The sequence below is a fragment of the Strongylocentrotus purpuratus genome, unplaced genomic scaffold (assembly GCF_000002235.5).
Source record: "Strongylocentrotus purpuratus isolate Spur 01 unplaced genomic scaffold, Spur_5.0 spur5_scaffold_2, whole genome shotgun sequence".
NCBI lineage: Eukaryota > Metazoa > Echinodermata > Echinoidea > Camarodonta > Strongylocentrotidae > Strongylocentrotus > Strongylocentrotus purpuratus.
Genome location: NW_022145605.1, coordinates 29,471,147 through 29,492,202, shown reverse-complemented (window position 1 = coordinate 29,492,202; position 21,056 = coordinate 29,471,147). Strand labels below are relative to the sequence as shown.

The window sequence follows — 21,056 nt, the reverse complement described above, 5'->3', positions numbered from 1 at the left end:
CGATGACACATGAATGTGTTATCAAGCTTTATTGTTAGTGTACTGTAGCATATTTAACTCTACTCTTGATCTTTTTTTCGTTAATTCTTGACTTTGACATATAACCCCCTTTATCCCTTTTCTTTTTTCTTCTTCTTTCTCATCTGTACATACTACATATACCATATATTCCTACTTGACCTCTGCACTCAGAGAGCAATAACTCATTGATGTCTCGACTTGGTGTCGGCTTGGGTTTGTCCATATTAGATCATATTAGATGCAACGTTGGGTAGTTGTTCTCTGAGAGTATTTTGTAAATAGTTTTATATATTCCATATTTGTTGTTGTATTCATAAATAAGTTATCTTTGTCACATCATATGAGGGGGCCTTAACTTAACAAGCTGTGCTTCAACCAAGGTCTCCTCGTCTTCCTTTGTTCTACATTGTACTGTTATGATTATACTCTATTATATTTTGTCACATGTGTTTTCTGGAAGACAAATAAACTTGAAACTTGAAACTTGAATGAAAGGTGAGAGAGATCGGTGTCTATACATGTAAGTACGTTAAGTGCACGCGCAAACGTTGAAGGTTGTCTGCTGTACTTGTCGAGCTGGCGTCATACGTAAACGTGGGAGTGGATGTCCTGAAATAGTGTCTACCATCTGTACTTGTAACTTGTAAGGCTATTTATTACACATTCATTAAGAGATTCTAAATTAGTCAATGCCGAAGTCCTTTCTCACTCGCCAATAATGTCATTCTTTCAGTCGATAAGTCCAAATCTTAATCATGCAGTCCCATATGATGATAATTTTGTGTGCATGAAGCTAAGAATTTAGTGTAGCAGTGCAACGCAGACCCTATCCTGACTGTGTACAGACATAGACTAGGTCTATAGCTGCATTACTATCCTGGCTAGCTGTGTATTACCGGTAAAAGCCGTTTTTATCGATTCTCTACATTTCAAACACCACTGTATAGTGTACACAACCGATTTCACTCAAAATCGGTACTTTAATTGGGTCTAGATCTAGTCTAGATTACTACAATTGGATCTAGATCTAGATCTAGGGTCTACATCTAGACTAGATCTACATCTAGTGACAATAATTGATGACATGCACCTAAATTAGAGTCTAGCAGTAGACTCTAATACAATTTGTTCAACTTACCGAAGTATTAGAAAGAATAATTTAAAAATTCAATTAATGAATCTACTTATCTAGCCCTAGTCTAGGGTCTACTGTCAAACTTGCTGATCAGCCACATCGTCTTTCTTTGCGTGCATTTGTGTGTTAGGTCTATGTGTGTATTGACTATCATGAGTGCAATTCTTCTGCCTTTCAACATGTAGTGCAGTACCACTCCAGCAAAGCATGGATCTAGAGAGGCCATGCTAATGTGTATGGTGCAGTGCTAGACTCCTACTAGAGGTCAATACGCATTACTTAGCATTGACTCTATGCTTTGCTGGAGTGGCTGTGTACTATTAAAACCTGTTCTATTTTATTGTTCTCAACATTTTCAAACAACTCCACTGATTTCACTCAAAATCGGTGCTTAATTAAGTGACAATTGGTGACACCTAAATTATAAATAGCCGTAAAATGCAACTTTTTTCAACTCTAAGTTAGATGTGTGCATGTTCTCTTGAGCCAATAAAACAGCCAGGTCTCTCAAAGCAGTCAATAACTCAATTCTAATGCACACAATGAAACCGATGTGGCGCTGATCAGCAAATTTGACAATAGACTTACAATTTGAATTTTTATGCCTCCGCCACCGAAGGTGGTGCCGGAGGCATCATGTTTTCGGGTTGTCCGTCCGTACGTCCGTCCCGTTTGACCGTTATCACAATATCTCAAGAACCATTTAAGATTTAAACTTAAGACTCGGGAATAGTATTTATCACCATAGGAAGACGATCTGATTAGATTTTGGAGTACGTAGGTCACAGGTCAAAGAGGTCAACTTATGAAATTCCTTATATTGAGTTTGTTAGCGCGATATCTCAAGAACCATTGGAGATTTAAACTTCAAACTTAGTGATAGTGTGTATCACTATAGGAAAACAATCTGATTACATTTTGAAGCACGTAGGTCAAAGGTCAAGGGTCATAGAGGTCAACTTATGAAATTCCATACATTGAGATTGTTATCATGATATCTCAAGAACCACTGGAGATGTAAAAACTTCAAACTTAAGGATAGTATGTATCACCATAGGAAGACGATCTGATTAGATTTTGGAGCACGTAGGTCAAAGGTCAAGGGTCACAGAGGTCAAGTTGTGAAATTCCATACATTGAGATTGTTATCATAATATCTCAAGAACCACTGGAGATTTAAACTTCAAACTTAATGATAGTGTGTATCACCATAGGAAGACAATCTGATTAGATTTTGGAGCACGTAGGTCAAAGGTCAAGGGTCACAGAGGTCAACTTATGAAATTCCATACATTGAGATTGTTATCATGATATCTCAAGAACCACTGGAGATTTAAACTCCAAACTTGTTTAAATTGCTCTATGGCGGAGGCATCATTTTCGACTGCGCGCAGTCAAAATTCCATCTAGTTAAATTATTCTTTTTAACATTGATCAGTAAGTTGAAAAAATTGTATTTTACTGCTATTTAGGTGTCATCAATTGTCACTACCGATTTTAAGTGAAATCAGTTGAGTTTTGTACAGTGGTGCTGGAAATGTTGAGAATCAATAAAACAGCTTTTAAAACTCAGCCAGGATAGTAATGCAGCTATACATGTATGTGTGGGTGCATGCAGGACCATCCCATCGCATTACCGGCGATAGCCTGGCGCAGATAAACTTTAAAATGTCTGATGTTCATTCAAACATTTAATATACATTTCTTGTGGTACATTTTCGATGTCGCAAGTAGGCCTATTGTGAAAATATCGTGAAATAAAAGCCAGCTCTTTGTTTGTTATAATGATTAATAGCCCGGCAGGTCAGGCTTAATTATCCCAAAAATGTTTTGCCAATTTGCTCTTTTAATTACTTTTTAGTTTATTTTTAGTTTCATCAATTAGAGTGAAAGTTTTAGATTTGATGCTTGCCATGGGTATAATGTTATTTATGTTGTGAAGATTTGTAGGATGCACCATCATCATCAATTTGTGTCTTTTTCACACCTCACATGTAACAATTCATTGGGCCATTCCTAGTAGCTCGGCAGGCTTATCCCAAAAATATTTTGCTCTTTTATCAGACAGTTTTAGATTTGATGGTTGCTAGTATGGGTACATGTATATGTTATTTATGTTGTGAACGTTGGTAAGATGAACTAGTGCTGTAAGTCAGACGCTATGTTCGTGTTCGGTTCGGTTCGGCAGAGTTCGGCAATTTTTCACCCGAACTTGGTTCGGTTCGGGGTTCGGTAGAAATAGCAAGCAGCGTTATAGCCACGGCGGTCGGCACTGGGCGGGCTGGCCGCCCTGCCAAGGGCCGACCAGCACGGAGGACTTCTGCACACTGCTTCCGACTAGCACGAATTTCACATTAAAAAACTGCTCTAAACGTAATTATTTGTGAAGAAAAATACTACTTACATTCGTATTTACGTCTTGAATCGTGTTTTATTTTCAATTTTAAAAGAATCATGTTTTCAATTCGTCGATAAATGATATTTTTTAAAGATTTTCCGAGACGGTTCTTGTCTAATTTTAGAGTCATGAAAGCTGCTATCTTTAATAATAGAGACTCAGGCTCGTCAATAACTGTTTTTTATAAGTTTTTATTTTCAATAGGAAAAATATAAAAGCCCTATTTTTCCTAAATAAATAAATACCATACTATGATATATATTTATTTCATTATTTATATTGTAAAATTTGTCCGATATGGTTACAATTTTTTTTTTTTTGAATGGGTTTGAGCTGAACTTGTTTTGATCACGCACATGTATTCTTGTTTATGGCTTGCGATCGCGACGTAGCGTGGTTAGGATTTGGGATTTAAATGGTGCCAGTGAAGTTGCGCCCACCACTGGATAGGCATAAATCACAAAGGCGGAAAATGGGAAAAAAGTAAATATAAAATGAGCAATCATGACATGAAAATTAGATACAAAATGACAAGTTTATTAGCTTGCAAAATGGTTTACATTTTTCTGCCGAACATCTGAACCAGGCCTTTGCGTTCGGTTCGGTTCGGTTCGGTTCGGAAGTGCCATGTTCGGCGAACTTCCGTTCGGTTCGGCGGTTCGGCTACAGCACTAAGATGAACCATCATCATCATCAATTTGTGTCTTTTTTTCACACCTCAAAGGTAACAAGACCCTTCCTGGTTCTGCAATGAATATGATGGATAAGCATCAGAGGAGCAAGAAAGAAGATTCAAAGGGAGGGGAGAAGAAAAGTCGTCGCAAGTTGTACACCCAACCCCATGAGCCCCAAATTCCTTTTGCAAATGGTCAAGATGTCTCTGGGTCGATGAGGTCAGCAGGAGTGAAGGAAGCTAGCTGTAGCTCCTCGGCTGAACAAGCGTTGAGTAAAAAGAAGCAAGGGTCCACTAGGAAGTATGTTAAGGATGAAGACGATGTCTTGGGGAGCGATCGCGATGTCTTCGTCAAACCTCATATGTCGCCAAGGAGAATATTCTATGGAGCGAAGCCCAGTTCAGCTGAGAAAAAACGACGTCATACAATCTCCATGACAAGAGATATGAAGAAGCTTGAGGAGGCTATTGATCTGAAGCAACGAAGAAAGAAAAATAAGAAAAATGGAAACATCAAAGCACAGACAGATTGCAGTCCTTTCAAGGTACCTCTCAAAAAAATGGGAGGAAAGGAATCGGTTGACAGAGCAGGATGTCAAAGAAAGAAGTTGAACAAATTGAGTTGTAGAAAGAGGCACAACAACTTGGAAGAGGGAGAGACCTGTATGCAAGATGAAGCATTGACAATGACATCCAAGCGGAAAGAAGATGGACATTCCTCACATGCATCCAATCATGGCATGTTAGGAAAACATGGAGTTAAACCAGACAAGGGCTTTGAAAGTTTGGATGAATTGTACAACCCAAGTCAGGAACTCTTCACTGATACTGAGTCTGGAAATGAGACAGACACTCAAGCCAGCGTGCAGAGAACAGTATCGAGATTCCTCAGTTCCCAGGAAGCTCAGAATGACTTCAGGGCACCCGACTCCACCATGGTCCAAAGATCTTCCCTTTCTGCGGGTGCCGGTGACACAGAGTCAGACGTCAGTGAGAGCTCGGATGATGGTGAAGCAAATGAGACTGCCCTTGAGAAGGAGATACATAGCTTCTTCAAGAATGAGAAACAACAGTCTCCAAGAGGTCACAGAGAAGTTGTCCTTCCATCGGAAGTGTCACTGACTCCTATCCAACAGGGAACGGTTGATGGAATATCTGATGAAAGTGAGGTCATTTGTGCAGGACAAAAGATGCAGTCACATAATGAGCGTGATGATGTTATGGATAAAGATACTAATCATAGTACCCCAGACAGCATTGGTGAGCTTGAAGATGCTCAAAGACTCTCTGACGATTCTTCAAGTACCTGCAGCCAAGATGTGGCAGTAAGTAAAATTGTGTTAGGGCAAGATGATAGGGATAATAATAACAGTGGAGATATTGTTCCTAGAGGAAAGAAGTCACAGAACCAGAAACAGATTACTTCACAGAAATATGGGTCACAAACAAACCAGGACGTTGAAATGGCTGCCACAAGTGAGGACTCAGAAAACTCATCGTCGAGTGATATCGAAGTAGGAGAATCAAGTGATAGGAGTCGCACGCCATTCCACTCCACTCCTGCAGAACCTTCTCATTGTCCTCAATTGCCAAAAGAGCAAGCACACAGTGCAGTATCCCCATCTCTACCAGTGACAGAAATAGGAAAGCAGATGTTTAGGTTGTACTGCCACAGGAATACCACTCCCCGAATTCTGGAAGCCCTCAGGGCCTGCGGTAGCATCGATGGCAATACTCTGGCATCAGCAACTGTCGATAATGGGCCGACATGTAGGCCTATTGAGATGATACATGGCAAGATCTTTGAAGGGGCAGCTGAAAGGACATCATCTGAAGTATCACTCGATCTCTTTGAGGACAACTCTAATGGCATTGATGGGGATGTGGAGAAAAAGAAGGATGAACAGTTGACCAAGCCAGCAAGTCTGGATAGTGCTATTAAGAGAAAGAGATCAGGTAATTCACCATATATCACCATACCCTGCCACCATCATAATCTATTTGCTAGTCAGCTAATTGCATGCTCTTCTTTGTATTCAATTTTGCATTCAATTTTGCATGATTACTTTTACACAGTGTAATGTTCTGTGTCTCTCTTGTTAATAAGCGAGTTCGTAAATAGCTCTGGACCGCTTGACCCCAAATTATCCACAGATCTTAGACACGATGGATACTTCCCACCTGTGCATTATAGAATAATCACTGCCAAAGTGATGGAGGTGCTTCATAAATATCTTTTGTTTGCCTCTTGCCTCAATTATTAATTTCTATACTCTCTCTCTCTCTCTCTCTCTCTCTCTCTCTCTCTCTCTCTCTATCTCAGTCTCTCTACCCTTCCCCTTCCATACTCTCTTTCACCTCGATTGTTTATCTCTTTTTTTGTATAAAATACACAGATGAAATCTTTAGGTATTTCATTAATCCCAATGTTTGAAATTTGTATCTCTCAGCTCTTTAACATTTCAATAATTTCAATTTCATTTTGATTGCATCATTCCAATAAACCTGTTTGTCCTGTATATTTTACCCCTTATTTGCATATTTGTATATTCATATTTGTCAAATAAATCACATTTAATGGATTTTTTTAATTTGTATATTCCCTACAAGCCAATAACGTTTTTTCTTTTTTTTTCTCTCTTCTCTTCTTCGTCTCCTCTCTCTCACTCCCCCCTCACTCACCCTATCTCTCCCCGCTCTGTTTCTCTCTCTCTCTCTCTCTCTCTCTCTCTCTCTTTTTCTCTCTCTTTCTCTCTTTTGTTTGTCATATATAGCCAAAGATGATACAGAGACCAAACCAAAGAAGTCAAAGAAGAACAAGAAAAAAAGGAAAGTGACAGCTAAGCCAGGAGATAAAACTTTTAAAACTAGACTTAAAGTCATCAATGGACCAATCAAAGGAGATGCAAGAAAGAAAAATGGTATTTACTGTTTATTATTTATGTCTTGTGTCTAGCGCAGTGGCTATTAGATACATCAAGATGAGTATAGATGAGCCCCATAACACGCTCTGTTTCTCTCTCTCTCTCTCTCTCTCTCTCTCTCTCTCTCTCTCTCTTTCTCTCTTTTGTTTGTCATATATAGCCAAAGATGATGCAAAGACCAAACCAAAGAAGTCAAAGAAGAACAAGAAAAAAAGGAAAGTGACAGCTAAGCCAGGAGATAATACTTTTAAAACTAGACTTAAAGTCATCAATGGACCAATCAAAGGAGATGCAAGAAAGAAAAATGGTATTTACTGTTTATTATTTATGTCTTGTGTCTACCGCAGTGGCTAAAACATCAAGATGAGTATAGGGCCCCCATAACACAAAGCTTAAAGGAAGTGTAGCTTGGCAAATACTGGTTAACGCCATCTACGTCTTTTGGACAACTGCACGTATTAAACGAATGGACTTGAATAACGGTAGACAGCGACTTAATCTCTACATGGCCACGGGAAAGACACGTAGTCTCGTCAGGCTACTCTCCCTTTAACAATTGATTGTGGGACTGATTGATCAAACGTACATCAATTGACTGAGTTATGGTCAATTGCTGACATATCTTTTTGTTAGAGGGCCCTGGGGGGGGGGGGGATGTTTCACAGAGACTGAGATCGACTTAAGTTGGACTTGAACTATGGCAGGCCATTCATGCCATTAGTTCCTCTAACCATTCCTGGCATTCGTTTCTCAAAGGACATATTGTGGTCACAAATCTTCAGAATTTTTTCTTCAACATTGAAATATCAAACGTAATTTCTGTAGATTTGTGACGTCCCTTGCATACAATTAACATGTGAGCAAACATTTTGTTTTTGTGGAAATCAAATCAATAACTTTGGGTTGCTATAACTTTTTATTGAAATGAGATATAAACCTCTTTTTTACACAGGATATTTTCCTTGTACATGGGAGAATTCCTAAAAAGTTACAAAAAAATTCACCTCTCTGATTTTGATATGGAAAATAATGTTTTTTGGTAAAATTCGATATTTTGAAAAAAATCATGTTTTTACTGAAATTTGCGATTTGTTAATCAATCCCAAATTCGTTAAAATTGGTATTAAATGTAGGTAATTTCATTCTCTTTCATATGACACCAAACTTACGGTGGTTCAAGGTTTCCTTAAAATATTATTAACAAATACCTTTTTTCGTCCAAAGGGCCGCTTTTTTGGACACCCCCTCCGATCTAGGGGTGTTCACAACAAATTGAAAAAAAATACCTCTGAAATATTGTGTATCATGATAAAATCTTTCAAATAAACAATGTGTGCTTAGTTTATGCGGTAGTGGCAGGCAACTCAAAAACTAAGCATGATATTTGACTTTGGCCCTCCGCTTATATGGTGATTTTAAAGCTCATATAAAAAGAGAACGAGAACAATTATTTTAGACCTTTACCAGGGCTTGACCTTCTCTTTCAGAAAAAAAGAGTGCTTTGCTCAGAGGGTATTGATTGTTGGACACAGATGAAGAAGTAGATACCAGAATTTCCAAGTTGATTTGTGAAAGGATCATTAAGAAAAATAATTGCTCTCAAGTGGTTGATTGTCAAACTTACCTCATCACCCTATGGGCCATTCCATGAGAAGAAGGACATGACATAAAAAAAAGAAATGTACCTCTTATGTTAATTCTTTGATTTATCACTAACCTTATGCCATGGATGTTCATAAAACATTAGGGCCTTTCAAATTCAATACAATTTAGTTTTCATTTTTGTTGATTTCCTAAGATCTCAAACCATCATCAAAAACGCACATGTGGGACTGTAGATGAAAAAAAAACAATTTATTGCAGATTACACAGGATTCTTGTAATATTTTTTCCTGAAAATTTCGCTAAATGGAAAAGATGAATATATTTCCATATTCTAAGGGGTCCTGTGATATTTGATCTATTACATAGGGGTGAAAATGGCCTCCGGACAAAATGTAACGCGAGTTACCGTAACGTGAGTTACCGACATATTTGCTTCCTGCATTTTACTAGTCTATTCTTTCTTATCTTTAATATTGTGATCTTATACTAGTAAGTCACAACCTACTATCAAATTAAAGTAGGAAAGATTTTGTCAAGATTGTCTAGTATGAGGAGAAAAGAGGGTCTCATAGGATTGACCATGTCCTTTTTTTGTAACGCGAGTTACCGAAATTCAATAATCCAAGAATCTAAAAATGTTTGTTCTTCAATTTTCTTTTTTGTTTCATTCAGTTGTTCTATATCTACCCTGTCCATGTTTGAAAAAAGTATCTTGTAGATCCTAGCAGTTCTTAAGACATAGGCACATTATCGTGTCAATGTACCCATTAAGTGTAACGCGAGTTACCATGGAATGGCCCCTATTCAAAAGGGTTCGATTGCAGAGTTTCTATTATAAAAGCTCGCTTCGATTTAGATGTCAGGGTCAAGTGGTTTAAAGATACTATGGCCCTTTTGCTGCCAACATAAAATTCTGTAGAATGTTGCCAGAATTGTGAATATGTCATCTACAGTGTATGTCATATCTCTGAAATTTAAACATTAGCAGTGTCCTGTAGTATTCAAATTATGCAAGGAAAGCCGTTTACCTTCTAGACTTCACTGTCATACTATTGGGTGACTGACTGACATCTTTTTTTGGGGGGTAATAACATACATAAAATGAGCTGTAACGGGTACATGAGCATAATTTGTCTCCATCAATAACCCACTACTTGTAATGGCTAAAATCAAACTAATTGAATCTTTGCGCATTACAAAACTTACGACCATTTGATACAAGGGTCTGAAAATCAGACTATTACTAAGGTGATTACAATCACTTATGTCAATTCGACAACTAATGGTAGTTATTTTTCAACAAAAAGCTTTTTTCAAACTCTTTTATTTTGAGGGAAGCTCTAAATAGGTATTGTTTTTCAAATGCCATTGGAATTTAACCTTTTCATTTTTTGACTTGTAAATGGGACTAATTACCTTATGAAGCAAGGCATTTTATCTTAATTGCTTCTTTTTGTTTATGTGTATAAATGGGTCCCGGATAGGAATACATGCAAACGTTAATGTGGTTGGATTGGCATACCTGTATGTGCTCTTGTAAAATGGCTCCTGGCCAGAATAATCCCCAGGCTGTGGAGCATGTGCTCTTTCGTGTGTGGATTAGCAAATGAATCCAATGACCAGGGTAATAATAAATACAATCTAAAGCGTGTACAGTAGCAACTAGTATGAACTAATTAAAGGGCAATTCCAAACCAAAAATAACTTACTTTCAATATACATTGTATATCAATATAATATAATGATATCAGTATAAAGAAAACAATTTGTGGATAGTGAGGCAATGATGTCAAAGACTCATGAGTGAGTTGCCAATATGTCTTGTGATTTTCAAAGTTTTTCATGTCATTGAAAATTCATAACTTTCTTATAAGTTGTCCGATTTTGCTCAAACTTTTTTTGATTGGTTTGTTTGATTTTTCTGCTTCTATTGAAAGTAAGTTATTTTTGGAGTGGTCTTGCCCTTTTAATGCGTTACAAATGTCAAAAATAATTATATTATGTTCTTGCAGTTCATCAAGTTTTTAACAGGATTGTTTTGTAGCCTCCAAAAGGTTTTATTTTTAGCTTTCAAGAACTAAAATGCTCACAGCTCTGGTATGTGTTTTTTCTTCCTGAGTTTCGACTGTTTCAAGGTAAAGACCAGTTTTGGAAAGTCCCCCTCTCAAAAAGTGAAATGGAAGCTCTTATTACCAATCATGTGAAAGAATACGTTTTGGCTAATATACAGTACCAATTTTGCCGGGGAAACCGCCTACAATCCGCCTACTAATTGATATATTTGGTAAATTATTATATCTGTTTGGACCTGATAGATATCGCGCACGTGTCACGCACGTGACGCGTAGTCCCATATACATCTGTCTGTGTACAGTGCTTGTAACTTCACCAAGACTGGGCCAAATTTCTTATCATTTTGTGATTCCAGAACCTTACAGTACACACCAATACTTATATGCTAGATCATCAACCTTTTCTGATCGATTCCACAACGTTTCACACACAATGCAATCGCATGACCAGAACTGATCTTTACCTTTAATTTTTTTTTTCTTTTCTCCAGAGTACAGATGGAAGCGAGAAATGAGAGAACAGTCAAAGTGCCCTTGGAGTCCTATCACTTTGGAACCATCTTTGGAGTCTGACCTTGGCGTGCTACGATGTCTCAAGGCAGCAGCTAGGGCAGTACTGAATCAACGAGTAACTCACCTAGACAGGTACATGCATGATATTAATACTATATGCTGTGGAGTTCAGTATAGCAATAAAATATACCATGCACCGAGAGGCTCTGGTCGAAATTATGGACTATTGGAGATGAAGGACATTATAGCACTATGCCAGTCACTGTTTATCCATAATTTGACCAGGACCTCAAAAAGAGTACATTGTATATTTGAATTAAATTCTTCATCAAAAAATAAAAAACTGAAAATGTACTTTACAAAGAATGACTTCTGAAAATAAATATCTTACTTGCACCTTTGTCCAAAGTACACACATGCTACGCTTGCGATGAGCACTGCGCATGTCATATTGCTTGTAGTGGCGATATCGCAATAGGCCTATTGCTATAGCTTTGAATGATGACTTCAGGGTATAACCAGGATATACCCCATATTGACGTCACGCAATGTCTTCTTTTTTTCTTCTTCATGTTGGAAGTATTTCATGGCCAATCCTTGCACTGCAATTATTTTTTGATGTTTGGTACAATGGTACATGTATAAAAGGAAAAGCTTCAATGAAATCATATAGTGCTGTAGCCGAACTGACGAACCGGATGGAAGTTCGTCGAACATGGCACTTCCGAACTGAGCCGAACTGAACCGAACGCAAGGGCCTGGTTCGGATGTTCGGCAGAAAAATGTAAACGTTTTCGCAAGCTAATTAACCTGTGATTTTGTACCTACCTTTCATTTACTTTTTTCCCATTTTCCTCCTATGTGATTTATGCCTGTCTAGTGGTGGGCGCAACTTCACTGATGCCATTTTAATCCCAAATCCTGACCTCTGCAACGTCGCGATCGCAAGCTATAAACATGAATACACGTGCGTACGAGGCGCTGATCAAAACAAGTTCGGCTCATACCCAATCAATTAAAAAAATATGAATTTTATTTGTAACAATATCAGACAAATTTTAATGTAAATAATGAAATTAATATAATATATATTACAGTATATTTATTTATTTATTCAGGAAAATTTGGAATTTGTTTATTTACCCTATTAAAAATAAACATTTATAAGAATAGTAATCGAACGAGCCTGGGCTGCTATCTCTGTGTATTATAACATTTACATCGGTAAATTCAATATGGCAGCTTCCATGACTCGTAACATTAGACAACAACCATCTCGGCAAATCTTTAAAAAATATCTTTTATTGTCAAATTGAAAACATGATTCTTGTAAAATTGCATATAAAACACGATTAAAGACAGAAATATGAATGTATGTACTACTTTTCTTCACAAAGAGTAACGTTTAAAGCAGTTTTTTATGTGAAATTTGTGCCAGTCGGAAGCAGTGTTTTTCATCAGGAGTGGTGGGCAAAAGTCCTCCTTGCTGGTCGTGCCTGTCCGGCCGCGTCTTTTTTTAAACCTAACCTTGTCAAGCTGCTATGCATATTAATATTTGAATATATGAATATTTGCGTGGGTACGGTGTGTTGGAGATCAAAATTAAATTGGCCAGATTCTCGACTAAACCAGTATGTCGCAATAATAATGGACAACTTATGACCTGGGTAGTCGTTTGTTTACGGTAAGCCACCCAATTTTCTTGTAATGTCATTCATTTTAACTAAAAATAGCTTTGCACTTGTAATAATTGTATGAAATCTCATTATTTGATAAATTATCGCATCGGATCCTGTGTGCGTGCGTATCATGAATATTTATGACTAGCGCATGACGTATAGTTCCTATTGAGCCAATCAAATGCAGCGATAGGATGGCAAGGTTAGGTTAAAAAAAAGCTGCCGCTCGGCCCGAATATTTTTTATTTACATGCTAGCGAGGGGAATTTCTCGATTAATTCCAATGAAACAGCTCGCGAAGAGTCTAGACTGCATCGGAGAGCTCGCTAGTGCTAGTGTGAATTTACATCGAGGACAAAATTTGCTTAACTTTTTCTTGAAACACTTGAGTGGTTATGGAACCTGTCTGTATTTCTAATCTTCAAATATTAATATTATTCTGCATCAAATATAAAATATTTGATTTCTTCTGTGGTATGTAAAGGCATGAACTTATGTTAATACATATCACCATAGCCATTGTAAAATCATATATTGATTCAAACAATTTTATTTCTCATGCAATAGAGAAAAGAGGAACTAACTAGAAGCAGAGCTTGTTGAAGTGTTAGTTCCTCAGTTGCTGTTTTACAATATAACATGAACAAAGTATGCTTGGAAAATCAATAAATAGAAAAAGTATGTAGCTAAGAAATTATAGCTTTTTGGGGAAAAAAATAAAAGAGAGGAGAAAATGGAGGAAAATAGTAGAAGGCAAAAAGAAAGAAAGGTACAAAAAGGGAAAATAAATGATTGCACAAAGCTCTAGAAAAAGGAGGTTAGATCAGTAGAAAGTGGGAGAAAGAGATTGAGTCGAGAGTCAAACAAACCGATACATGTAAAATGATACATGTAAAATATAGATTGAAGCAATTCTCGTCAATTGGCTGTAACCTGAGTGTGATTTATATAATGGATTTTGAGTAATATTTGCATCTACCTGTAGTTGAAGAATAGATACAGTGCATAAACTGGAATATATGGAGATGTGGAGAAATCAATTGGAAGGAAGTAACGAGGAATATTTTAAGCAAGGGAGACTGGGAGATGAGGAAAGCAAGAAGTTATTGAAATTGCGAGATGACTCGTGAGATAGCCTTGCATTAATGAATCCTTTATATAATGTTGTCTTGAGAGAAAGTAGACAATTTTTTTTTAAATTGGAGATTAGTGTAAGTATTAGAAATATCGGAAATAGAATTAATGCGAAAGTTTTTTTTTTTTTAAATCGAGATCAATACATGTAATTAGATGGGGGGGGGGGGAATCTCCAACTGGCATTTATGTGCGATGTCACACGTACGCGTAACGCATGTCACACAAAGAAAAATGAGAAGAAAAGAGAGTATAATGTAAAAGAGAAGAGGATAGAGGATAGATTAGAGGAAAAGGAGAGAGACAGAGGGAGAGAGAGAGAGAGAGAGAGAGAGAAAGAAAGAAAGAAAAAAGGAAGAACATGACACTTAAATTTACACTTAGGCCTACAGATTACATTTTCAACTGATTTGGCTTGACATGTGCCTAAGAAGTCTGCGGACGAAAGTACAACAATACGAAAACAGAAGTTATATAAAATTGTCTTTAAGAGAGAAAGAGAGGTTACTGGTACCTATTTCTAAAATGAAATGAAAGGGGCTATGTGACTTTCAAGGAGGAAATTACAATTTCTGTAGCTCATGACGACTATTTAGAATTTCCTAATTTTTTTAAAATTCAAGACTCCTGGCATAGGCAAATTATTTACCCAATTTCTTGCCGTCTGCTGCCTCGAGATCACTGGAGCGAAGAAAGGTAACAATTTATAGCAAGAATCCCTACCGGTATTCAGTGAAGGATTTATCCTTTTTATTATTATGTTGTGTCCAGCACTAAGGGTTTGTTCCACTACTTGCTGCCTAATCTGAGGGCTCTTTGTGCTCTTCAAGGGATGTATTAGAGCGGTAAAAACTCTAATCCACCCTTGAAGTTTAAATTGCACTGCCCCTATTCAGTGTGCTCTTTTCAAAGAGCACCACAAGCCCTCAGATTGAGCATTCCATCTCATAAAATTGTCTTGAAGAGAGAAAGAGAGGTTACATTGTATTTCTAAAATGAAATGAAAGGGCTATTTGACAAGAGCCCTTTCATTTCATTTTAGAAATAACCTCTCTTTCTCTCTTCAAGACAATTTTCTCTCTTGAATGTCAAATAGCCCTTTCATTTCATTTGAGAAATAATCTCTTTTTCTCTCCTTAAAGCAATTTCTCTCTCGAAAAGGCTCTGCCAGGCCCCTCAAGCATAAAAACAATACAGCAATCAAAATAATTAAGACAGTGTCCTTAAAATAGGGTCAAGCTATGTTCACATATTGCACTGAGAGATATAGCAAAAAAGGAGAAAAGGAGATAGATAAGAGGGAATCGAGAGGAGGATAGTAGAAAGAATGAAGTAAAAGGTAAACAGGTAACCATGGGAGACTGAGAAGAGGGAGGGGGGGGGGGGGGGGTGGAGAAAGAGAGAGAGAGAGAGAGAGAGAATTAGAGGAAGTATAATTACTGTGTATGCAAAATTACAGTTCATAGTGTCACATTTACTGTCATTCATACAGAATAAAACAGTACAATCAATGAAGTTATACTTTTATGGGAATGGGAATGCGCATGCGGAAATTGTGAGTAATGCGTATACTATCAAAATATCGCACTAAAGATTTATACATACTATATTTCAAAACCAGACTTTGAACACGTAATGTGTGAACTGCAGTAATGGTATCTTACTGAAGAAGGTAAAAGATAAATTCAATCAGACAAGGGAGGAATCGAAATGAAAGAAGGAAAGAAAAAGGCAAGTGAGAGAGAGAGAGAGAGGGGGGGGGGGGGGGTCAAAGGTCATGGGGTCATTATATATGCAAAAATAGCCTGTGATCGCATTATCATAAGAACCGATGGACGGATTACCATCAAAGTCAGGACATGTATCTATCTTGCAAAGCAATGAAATGAATAGCTTTGGAGGTCATGAGGTCAAAGGTCATGGGGGTCATTATATATGCAAAAATAGCCTGTGATCGCATTATCATTAGAACCGATGGACGGATTACCATCAAACTCTGGACATGTATGTATCTTGCAAAGCCAATGAACTGAATAGATTTGTGGGGTCATGAGGTTAAAGGTCATTGGGCTCGTTCACATCCAAAATCAGCATGATATTAATGCTGATGATAGATACAGTTAACAACTAAATGATTATACCCCTTGTAAATTTGATGCTTTTTGTGTTTTTCATAAATCAAGAATGACAGATGGACTGGTTGAATTAGGGCTTCTGTTGAATACTTTCAAATGTAAGCTTTAATATGTCACATCTTTAAGAAACACAAAATTGGGACAAATCAATTTTTTTCTTACTTCAAAAGTCACAAAACTTGGTAAGGGTATGAATAATTTAGCTCACTGTAGATACAGTTCAGCTTTACATATGAGAAAGTACAACACACAGACTGATGTAGACAAGAAGTGAGTAGAGGAACTTGAATGTGAATATTTATATTTTGAGAATATGAGTGGATATGTGCAGTGCACCTTCAGTGCGATAATTCCAATGTCATTGATTGGCATGGTGTACTGTAAGTATCAGATCTCCAGGGACCCGTTTCACAAAGCTCTTTTTATGCCTCCGTTACGAAGTAACCGGAGGCATTATGTTTTCGGGTTGTCCGTCCGTACGTCCGTCCGTACGTCCCGTTCTCGTGATCGCGTTATCTGAAGAACCAATTGATGGATTCCTGCCAAACTTTGGTCATGTATGTATCTTACAGAGCCGATGAACTGAGTAGATTTTGGGGTCACGAGGTCAAAGGTCAAAGGTCACAGGGCTCATTATGTATGCAAAAACAGCTCGTGATCGCGTTATCTGAAGAACCGATTGATGGATTCCTGCCAAACTTTGGTCATGTATGTATCTTACAGAGCCGATGAACTGATTAGATTTTGGGGTCACGAGGTCAAAGGTCAAAGGTCACAGGGCTCATTATGTATGTAAAAACAGCTCGTGATCGCGTTATCTGAAGAACCGATCGATGGATTCCTGCCAAACTTTGGTCATGTATGTATCTTACAGAGCCGATGAACTGATTAGGTTTTGGGGTCACGAGGTCAAAGGTCAAAGGTCACAGGGCTCATTATGTATGCAAAAACAGCTTATGATCGCGTTATCTGAAGAACCAATAGATGGATTCCTGCCAAACTTAGGTCATGTTTGTTACTTGCAGAGCCGATGAACTGAGTAGATTTTGGGGTCATCAGGTCAAGGTCAAAGGTCATGCGGCTTATTATGTATTCAAAAATAGCTTGTGATCGCATTATCATTAGAACAGATTAATGGATTCCTGCCAAACTTAGTTTATGTATGTATCTTGCAGAGCCAATGAACTGAGTAGATTCTTGGATCATGAGGTCATAGGTCAAAGGTCATGGGCTCATAATGTATGCAAAAATAGCTTGTGAACGCATTCTCATTAGAACTGACAGAGGGATTACTATTTAACTCGGGACATCTTGCAGAGCCAATGAACTGAGTAGATTTTAGGGTCATGAGGTCAAAGATCAAAGGGTCATATATGTATATGAGAAATTGCTTGTAATCACGATATTCTGAGAACCTGTTAATGGATTACAATTGAACTTGAAATTGACAAATTTCTTCTGTTTTGGTTTGTTAAATTGCTCTATGACGGAGGCATCATTTCGACTGCGCGCAGTTGAAGTTCCATCTAGTTTCAATAACAAATGATAAAAATCAGTGACAAATCTGCTTATAACCAATCACAAGCAAGGATTTCAGTAGCTTATAACAAAAACTGTCATTTGTCACTGATGGCAAGTTTTGTGAAACAGGGCCCAGGTTACATTGCAATTTTGTTTGTTTCTCATGTCCTAGCAGGGATGCAAACCTAGAGGAAGAGGACCAGGACACTGGGACCTTCGTCAATCTTTTATCGTTTCCTGATGTGTTCATGACGAAGAAGAAAGACCAACCGTCCTTTCGCAAAGTACCACCAAGTGAAATACAAATTTTGCATGGGTTATAAGCACCAGTACAACTGTCTTTTTATGATTTTTAGTTGTCCTTGTAAGAATTCAGGGACCCGTTTCACAAAGCCTTTTTTCAATGACAAATGACTGAAATCAGTGACAAATCTGCTGATAACCAATCAGAAGCAAGGATTTCAGTAGCTTATAACTGAAACTGTCATTTGTCACTGATGACAAGTTTTGTGAAACGCCCCCTAGGTTGATGTGAATTTGATCAATACCTGAAAAGACTAAGAGTTTATCATTTCTAGCCAGTTAAAAAAGGGCAAAAAATACTCTATGTATCTGGGACACCCAGTAATTGCCACAGGAATGCATTCAGGGCCTGGCAAGTTATTTTCAGAGCATAGTTTAGACTTTTGTGTGTGTGTACAAAATAGCTCATTCTAGGTGATTTTCAGGCCCTCTGATCAATTCTAACTGGCATCCTTGTTGTCATACAAACAAGGATTTTGTGTGTGTGGAAAAGGAGGATTACGCTTCCTTGAATTTGAATAGGTTTCAAATAATGAAGTAGATGTGATTTTATATGTTTTGTAGATCATTTAATTATTATTTTAGATGATGCTGAAAAGACAGATTACATGTTCCTCTGGTGCTGTTTAATGATACATGTATAATAGAAGTGTATACAAGTAGATATTTTTGTAATGCTTTTTAATATATGAAGGAAAGAATCATGAATGAAAACGATTATATTTAACTGGAATTTACCATTTTAATTGTATGATTTTATTTTTTTGTCAACTTATTACAAAAATATAATAGGTGGTGAATGATTTGGTAAAAAGAAAGAAGAAAATAAATAATGGGAGGAAAAAGAATGTTCAGAAAGAAATTAGGAGAAAAGAGTAGTAGTGCACGTACAGAATGTCTGTCACACACTGAATACACTGCCTAACTTGAAAATCAAACTATTTACAACTCAAGAATTATAGACTTTCAAAGCTGGTAGGGGGCTTCGTTTTTTCACACAAAATAAGTAAATATTTTCAGCCAGGTATGTGTGAATTTTCAATTTTTACGAAAATATTTTACAATGTTTTTAAAAATATATACCACTTTCGAGTGCAGTGCCTTGTGCGTGTAGTGTCACCCCTGACAAAATTAAAAATGGACTTTCTTCATATGTTCCATTTAATGTAGACCGATGACCTTACCATACAGGTTAGCTGTGACCTTTCTCATGGACGTACATTGATATTAACGTTGCAGTATTTTTTCGTTTGGGAGATAGACCAAATCTACAAAATTTCAGAGAATGCTTCAAAAAGCGTTAAATAGTCATTGTTTTTTTGATAGCCACCAATTTTACATGCATGTAAAATTGGGAAAAGGTAATTTTTACCTTATTTTTCCATTATATGGCAGGTTTTTTTCCGGTGAATAATCAATATTGTTTTTGTTTTGTTTTCTCAAGAACCGCTTACTCGATCTTAAAAATGTTAGTAGCAATATAAAGGATTCAATGATATCTTTCATACAAAACCAAAATGTTGTTTGATGTATCCTTATTTTGGGGGTGCTCTACCTAATAGTTGGAACATGGGTTTGGAGGAAGAGAGAAGGACAGGAAAAACGATTTTTGGAAGCATAGAGGAGTTCATATACCAAAGTGAAGAGGATAAGAATGGAGAGTTGAGAGTGAAGAGGAAAATACAAGAAAGAGGACTTACAAGGAGTAAGGAGGGTGAGACAAGAAAGATGAGTTTGGGAAGTGAAACAAAGGGGAGAAAAGAAAGGATTCGGAAAGGAAGGAGCTAGGAGTGAAAGAGAAGAAGGTTAAAGAGAGGAGTTGCAGGAGGAAAGAGGGTATAACAAAATTTAAAAGGTGAAAAGACCATAGATTATAGTATGAAAGAGAAATTAAGGAACGAGAGTAAGAGGAGAATGAAAGAAAAGAACAGAAAAGGTAAGAGAAAAAAAATAAAGGCTGTTCAATATAGGGAAATTGGTTAAACAGCATCGAATGTAAAGAAAAGAAAATGTGACCACGGTAAACGATGGATTGTTTTTTTCTTCATCTGCAGTCTGAGGCTCTTTCCTGCTCGCCTCTGTTCTAGAAACCACTCGTTCTGTCTCATCTTTATTTCAACCTTTCTCTTTCCTATACACTATACATGCATCTCCCCCTTCCCAAACTCGCCTTACCCTTCCCCTTTTTCCTCCCTTTACATCCATCCTTCTTAATCTCTTTTATCTGTAATTCCTTCCAAATAGACTCTACAGAGGGATCAGACCGAAGTTCCAAATAACCCACCATTAGCCAGCTAATGTGCGTTTTCATCAGCCCGTAGATGCAATTAGCGGACTATTACCGTCCGCATAATGACTTTTTGGTAACCTCTCTCCAAATTGTTTTTAATCACTCATGCGTAAAATATACATCATAATTATGAGTTGCATCAAAAGAAAGAGGAGGATATAATAATTGTGATTAAGTTATGGTAAAACATCGATAATTCTCGGTTTCGTTTTTTTTGATAGGACGCACTATATTTGGGAAATATAGCGGGCTAATTTGCTCCCGTCCGAGCTAGTGAAAACGCAATTTCGAGCTTCGGGAAAACAGCAGATTATTTTGCAACTTCGGTCTGATGAAGATAGGCGTGATGTATTTCCAAAAAGTTGTTATCTCATAGCACCCTCCTTTAATGTGATTGTATACCTTCGATCTACCAACCAAACAGTAGAATCAATGATAGGCCTATATATAGGATTTTATTGAAATCATAACACATCAAAAACCAAGAACAAACAGTCCGGAGACTGACACCTAGCTGTTTTGGGTACAGAATAAAAATTAAATTAAATATACATAATAAAATTGCTATATTCTTCTTGCATTAATAATGGGTCATATCGTTAACCTTTATCATAATAGTACCTTTGTATACTTATGACAATATTATAACACTT

The 21,056-nt window shown here is 37.2% G+C and overlaps 1 protein-coding gene across 5 annotated transcripts; it reads left to right on the top strand.

Moving 5' to 3' along the window:
• Positions 1-554: 554 nt before the first annotated feature.
• LOC763713 lies at positions 555-18,170 on the top strand. 5 transcript variants are annotated; one of them, XM_003725735.3, is made up of 6 exons: positions 555-664; positions 4,279-6,183; positions 7,002-7,148; positions 7,312-7,458; positions 11,320-11,473; positions 17,986-18,169. In XM_003725735.3, exons 2-6 carry the CDS (start codon positions 4,305-4,307, stop codon positions 18,131-18,133), a joined length of 2,475 nt encoding a protein of 824 aa, XP_003725783.2. In that variant the 5' UTR covers positions 555-664; positions 4,279-4,304; the 3' UTR covers positions 18,134-18,169. The 5 variants fall into 5 exon arrangements, with proteins under 5 accessions (XP_003725783.2, XP_011672102.2, XP_011672103.2 ...); XM_011673800.2 differs by having other exon boundaries at positions 17,983-18,169; XM_030992179.1 differs by lacking the exon at positions 555-664 and adding an exon at positions 723-741 and having other exon boundaries at positions 17,983-18,170.
• Positions 18,171-21,056: the final 2,886 nt, after the last annotated feature.